The sequence below is a fragment of the Branchiostoma belcheri genome, unplaced genomic scaffold (genome assembly GCF_001625305.1).
Source record: "Branchiostoma belcheri isolate BF01 breed outbred unplaced genomic scaffold, Haploidv18h27 scaffold22, whole genome shotgun sequence".
Classification (NCBI taxonomy): domain Eukaryota; kingdom Metazoa; phylum Chordata; class Leptocardii; order Amphioxiformes; family Branchiostomatidae; genus Branchiostoma; species Branchiostoma belcheri.
This window is the reverse complement of record NW_017803713.1, coordinates 2,709,570-2,715,569: the sequence shown is the minus strand read 5'-3', so window position 1 is coordinate 2,715,569 and position 6,000 is coordinate 2,709,570. Positions and strand designations below refer to the sequence as shown.

Below are 6,000 nucleotides of genomic sequence, written 5' to 3'. Positions count from 1 at the left end.
CTCAATTTTTTTTCAAGTGAGGCAAAAAAATCCTTCTGTACAAGAGTGGACCAGCAGATACGTTGTCGTATTTTTACGTATCCTTTAAGGATCTGGGATTTGTTTGCATTTGTTCGGAATCTTCCTGTATCCATGACTGTGTGCAGTTGACCAAAAATGCTTTTCTTGTGTCATTTATGCAAATTATGCTGTAACATCACCAATTCACACACCTGACATCGGGGGACATTGCGGCACCTGATCAAAGTCGTTTCGAGCGAAGCGCTTGTCGTTTTGCGAATTCCAATTTTTCAGCCAAAAATGCTTTTCTTGTGTCATTTATGCAAATTATGCCGTAACATCACCAATTCCCACACATGACATCGGGGGACATTGCGGCACCTCACGCTCCTCCGCAGCGTCCGCTAGCGCGCTATAATTAAAGCCACATCTGGGCGCGCGGCGGGGTCCCCAGAGCAACACAGTGCGGAAGCATTAGCGTGTATTTGTGTCCTGGGGCCGAGAACGCATTTTGCGCAAAGCATGCTGGGTAGCAGAGTGAACTGTCCTGGGGACGAGAGTTTGTGGCGCGGGTGGAGAATGCCAAAACTCCCTCCGTGGCTAAGTTCCTTCCGCGACTAACTCCCTTCTGGGCAAATGTAGAGGGATAACGGTACACCCTCATAGCGTCACCTAATGAGGTACTTTGTAAAGGTCCGTTTCATTTGGTATATATTACCATTGTGACAGCATTTTATACCCCAAAATAGGAATCTTGCGTCTTGTTTTAGGTCCCGATAGTAGAAAGAATGCAGTGTACATGTATTCAGATGGCCGCCGTGTAACGTTACGTACTAGCGAGCGCGCACGACAATACCGCCAGAGTAGAGTAGGTTATCCTAACCCTTTAGATAGCGCAAAGAAAACAAAAACGACAGATTTGCATTAAAGAAAGTTTATTTTCCATAGCCTGGGCTAAGCCACGATCTATAACCTATGGCTTCTCCACGGGCGCTGGGGACGAGCGTGGTATTAACCGTTGCCTAATTATAATGTCTGCACAGTAGGTCTGGCGTTGACGCTTGGGATTTTGTTGAAATATATAAAACTTCACGGAGAATTGTCGCCTATGGCTTCTTGTTTCAAGTTAATTTTGGAGTTCAGAATATTTTTAGGGTCATTCAAGATGGCCTTATGTGTCAGTGGGGCAGTAGTTAAAGAAGTTGAATATACAATGATGTATTCTGTTTCTCTTGCAGCTGTTTCATCGAGAAGCAGACCAGATTGACTCTGTCACCAGCAGCCATGAAGCATTTCTGGAGTTTGATGAGTTGGGGGTATGTCAGTTACTTGCCTTTATCAGAAAACTTACTATAGACTTACAATATGATTTGTAGAAAAGAAAGAACAATAACACTGAGAGTGCACACCTCTCCTGAGGCAACATGGTTTCTTACATTGGATTTACATCACTTGTATGTTAAAAGAAATCTGCAGTTTAAAAATGAGCTCCAAAGGATTCATTGCACAAATCTAATCAGTTTTATTAAGGGCAAGGTTTGTGTATGTATCACCCATGCAGGTTTTAGAGGTTCTATTTACTATCAAGTCAACAAGAAGACCTCGTGAACTGGCCAAGTGGTTGTCATCTGAGGTAATATTTCATTCTTTATATCTGTCTGTTGTACCCCCAGAGTACCGTGGACAGTGTGCAGGGTCTGCTGAAGAGACATGAGGAGTTTGAGCACACCCTGCAGGTACAGGGTGACAGGATCAACACTCTGAACGACATCGCCAACAAACTTCTACAGGCCAAACACTACGCAGGCAGACAGTAAGTCTTATCAGTCAAACATGCCACTCAGCTGGCAATGGTTTCTTCTTTCTTGAGAATTTAGTCCATGCTGCCATACCCTGTAACCAATGGATGATTGGTATCCAAACACTGAGATAATTGGTATCCAAACAGCTTAAGATAAATTAGTGTTATGCAAAGCTTGTTGCTTTAGAATAGGTAAGTGCCTTTGAAACCTTGATCTATCCCTGGCATAACTTCAACTGAGAGAAATCTTTCCCATAAAACCTGTGCCTGACTCCCAGGATTGATCAGAAGAGAAACCAGGTGGTGGAGAGAAGGAAGAAGGTGAAGGGCAAGGCTAAGGACAGACGCGCAGCTCTCCAGGCATCCCTGACGTACCAGGAGTTCCTCAGAGATGTTGAAGAGGTACTAAGTTTGTCCCATCTCTTTCATTGTTGGATCTGATGACCATGTCATCAAGCCTTTATTATGCACAGGGGATTGATTAAACAGTCAGCAGTGCTTATTATACATGTCCCCTCTCCCACCCCAGCTGTCCCAGTGGATCAGGGAGAAGTACAAGGCAGCTACAGACGAGTCGTACCGAGACCTGACCAACCTGCAGGGGAAACTACAGAAACACGAGGCCTTCGAGGCTGAGCTAAGGGCAAACACAGAACGACTAGACAGAGCCAACCAGGTCAGCGAGAAACAATTATTATTATACAGTAACAGTGCTACTTTTGTGTCAGTATAATTATGAAGACTATGTGGAAAGTCAAAAACTTTTGTGCATACTTTTTTCCAAATCTCAAGACCCTATCATAGTAGTGAAAATTTTTTGCCGTTTTCTTCAGGCCGGGAAGGCCCTGGTTGCAGAGAGACACTATGCCAGGAAGGAGATTCAGGAGACACTGAGGGACCTCAACACACAGTGGGCAGACCTGTATGACAGGTGTGTGGAGAACATGATGTACCTATTGCTAATCAGCTGTATCCGACACCTGGCAAAAAATGTCAAGGGGCTTGGCCCGGTGCGATAGCTCAATTGGTAGAGTGCTCGCTTTGTAACCGGGAGGTCGTGAGTTCAAACCCCGGCCGGGTTATACCAAAGACTTTAAAAATGGTACACACTTCTTTCTCTGCTTAGCACTCAGCACATATGAGAAAGAGTGTGGGAAGGTCAAACACACAGCACTACCAGCGGACCAGCCCCCTGCTGTAGTGCATTGCACAATTGTGTGACGCCCAAGGGCTACGAAATGGAGATGGGCACCACATTACGTTCGGGCAAGAGCACGGGAGACCTTCTTCTTCTTCCTTCTTCTTCTTCTTGGCCCAGTAAAGGCAGCTGAATACCATGTTTGACACCCTACTTTACATACTTGTAGATGTGACTTGAGTGTGACTTTATTCCCTCAGGTCGTCAGACAAGGGTGTGAAGTTGCGTCAGGCGGCGCAGCAGCAGCAGCTGAACACCCTGCTGCGGGAGGCCCAGGACAGGATGGATGAGATGGAGGTGCTGCTGGGGGTGCAGGACCTCGGCAAGGACCTCCGGGGAGCCAGGAACCTGCTCAAGAAACACCAGGTGGGTTAGCTGGACCTGTTACTTTAACATGGAACTGACCTTCAGCTCTATGTCAATCAATATCAAGGGACATGACAGTCCCTGAAAAACAGTATTCACCCTCAAAGCTAAAGGAATTACACACTGCTAGTTGTTACTTTCAACAGCAACATTTCCAAGCAGATCACAGATCAAAACATCATATAGACCAGAATTGGAACCTGACCTTTTAACCCAGCTGCTGGATTGTTATTCACTAGACCAGTTTGGGGCAGGTAAGGAGAGACATAAAGACAGACTTATATCTGTTAAGCATTTACTGAAGCTCCACCTTGTGTGTCCCAGGAACTGGAGCAGGAGATGTCCCAGCAGGCAGAGAAGATCCAGTCCATCGTGAGCCAGGCCCAGGCCCTGGCCAGGGCAGGACACTTTGATGCCAAAAGGATCATGCAGAACACCAAGGACTTCCAGCAGAGGTGGGTCAGCTGGTGTGATGATGTAGGACTCATCATGAAGCTACTTGTTGTCTGTGTCGATGTTTAGATTAGAGCTAGAGCATCCACAGACAATGTCATTTCAACTCAATACCTTGGGAAATCTGCTACAAGTCAAAGTGCGAATGATATGTTCATTCAGAATTTTCACACTTGTCCCTCAGATTCCAGTCCCTGCAGGCACCGATGCTGAGGAGGCGAGGTGAGCTGGAGGACTCAGTCCGTCTGCAGGAGTTCCTGCGGGACCTTGATGAGGAGATGAGGTGGATTAGGGACCACATGCCAGCTGCTACATCAACAGACTATGGCAAAAGCCTGGATGCAGCTCTGAAACTACAGAAGAAACACCAGGTGGGGCATGGATCTTGCCTTTCTCTTCTTAACCTAAGGAGATAGCAAATGGGTTGTATGGAGATTGGTATGATTACAAAAAGTAGGTGTTCCAAAAAGTGGACAAAACAACACCATTCCTTACATGGCCAAATGAATTGGATCCCTCCTAAATTTCTTGTCCTTGTGTTTAGGCATTATGCAAGATATGATGTCAGTAAAATGCCATTTTTGCAGGTTATAATCTGTGCTTCATGTGTCTCTGTTCTTGCTTGATCCCAGAAACTGGAGGCTGAGGTGACGGGACACCAGCCAGTGATAGAGAAGGTACTCGGGGAGGGTCAGGACCTGATCGAGGCGCAGCATTACGCTGTGGAGGAGATTGATGGGAAGTGTGAGGAGCTGAGCAGTGCCTGGGCAGAGCTGGTGGAGAGGTCAGAGGAGAGACGGGCACAACTCAGGCTGTCTGTCGAGGGGCAGCAGGTAACTTACTGTTTCTTCTCTTCTTATATTCAAATTTACCCACCAGCATTAAAGAGGAGCTAATTATGGATTGTAGGATCTTTACTTCCAAGTTGCTGTATATAGAACCATTGAGAGGACACTCTGATTGTGAGGACACTCTGATTGCTCACTATTGGAGTAGATTTGACTGCCCATTATTTTGGACCGAATCTTATTCAAACATCAGAGAAGCAAATATTTTTTGGAGATATTATAATAGGATGTTCTCAACGTTCCAAAAAGAAAATCTATAAACCTGAAAATGGCATAATAGACAGGAGTATAAAGTAATGATAAATATTGTTTTCTGTGGTTGGCAGTTCCTGGCTGATGCCAATGAGGTGGAGAGCTGGGTTGCAGAGAAATCCCGTCTGGCATCCAGTACTGACTACGGCAAGGATGAGGACGCAGCTGAGAAAGCCATCACCAAACATAAGGTCGGGGTCTGAATGCACTTGAATTTGAATCACCATACATGTATATGTGTCACAAATGTTTGTTTTAGAAATTCAGGCTATTAGCTGAAGTTTCTTACCCTCAACATTTGATTTCTCTTTAATATTTCAAACATGTTCCCACTGTCTTAAACATGTTCAATGTTCTCCCTACGTGTTCTATAGGCTCTAGAAGTGGACCTGTCCACCTACAAGGGTTTGGTGAAACAGCTGCAGCACAAGGCCCAGAAATTGAAGGAGGCCGGCCATGTCAACGCAAAGACCATTCAGGACAGACATGTAGGTATCTTATACATTCCTTCATTCACTCAGTGTAATATTTGATAGTTTCACAAAATGAAATACTGTGTCAAACTGTTAATCAGGCTGCTTTGCTGATATGTTCTACTGACCTGCCTGTGTTCCCCAGTCTAATCTGGATGGCCAGATGAAGTCCCTAGAGACGTTGATGGGTGATCGCAGTGTTCATCTGGAGGAGTCCAAGCAGCTCTTTGCGTACGCCCGAGAAACCGACGACCTTCAGGAGTGGATCAATGAACATCTGATGATGGCAGCGTCGGAGGACTATGGACAGGATTACGAACATTTGCAGGTAGGAACATGGATTGAATTTCCACCACATCAATTATTGTTCACATCATATCACAGTAACAGTTCACACAATGTTATGTTCCTGTTTCTCGATCACAGTCATTGATTCTTTGAGTACCATTGGAATTCAGGCTTGTGTAGCATATGGAATGTACTTAATTTTTGTTTTCAGATTCAATTTTGTATCATTTTTTTATTATGAAACTTTTTACTAATTTGTTCATTTCTAGTTCCACCTCCATCCACATTTACTTTAAGATATGATTTTGTTTTCATCACTTG

General features: G+C 44.9%; 1 protein-coding gene across 1 annotated transcript in view; it reads left to right on the top strand.

The window, feature by feature from the left end:
* Nucleotides 1-6,000, top strand: part of LOC109470171 (spectrin beta chain, non-erythrocytic 5-like) — a 58,263-nt gene that overhangs the window by 29,114 nt on the left and 23,149 nt on the right. Inside the window, exons 34-44 of the mRNA XM_019768953.1 lie at nucleotides 1,674-1,813; nucleotides 2,080-2,203; nucleotides 2,331-2,477; nucleotides 2,635-2,732; nucleotides 3,200-3,365; nucleotides 3,690-3,820; nucleotides 4,003-4,189; nucleotides 4,451-4,651; nucleotides 4,993-5,109; nucleotides 5,293-5,406; nucleotides 5,537-5,719. Coding sequence (XP_019624512.1) covers nucleotides 1,674-1,813; nucleotides 2,080-2,203; nucleotides 2,331-2,477; nucleotides 2,635-2,732; nucleotides 3,200-3,365; nucleotides 3,690-3,820; nucleotides 4,003-4,189; nucleotides 4,451-4,651; nucleotides 4,993-5,109; nucleotides 5,293-5,406; nucleotides 5,537-5,719 — 1,608 coding nt within the window. The remainder of the gene's footprint in view (nucleotides 1-1,673; nucleotides 1,814-2,079; nucleotides 2,204-2,330; nucleotides 2,478-2,634; nucleotides 2,733-3,199; nucleotides 3,366-3,689; nucleotides 3,821-4,002; nucleotides 4,190-4,450; nucleotides 4,652-4,992; nucleotides 5,110-5,292; nucleotides 5,407-5,536; nucleotides 5,720-6,000) is intronic.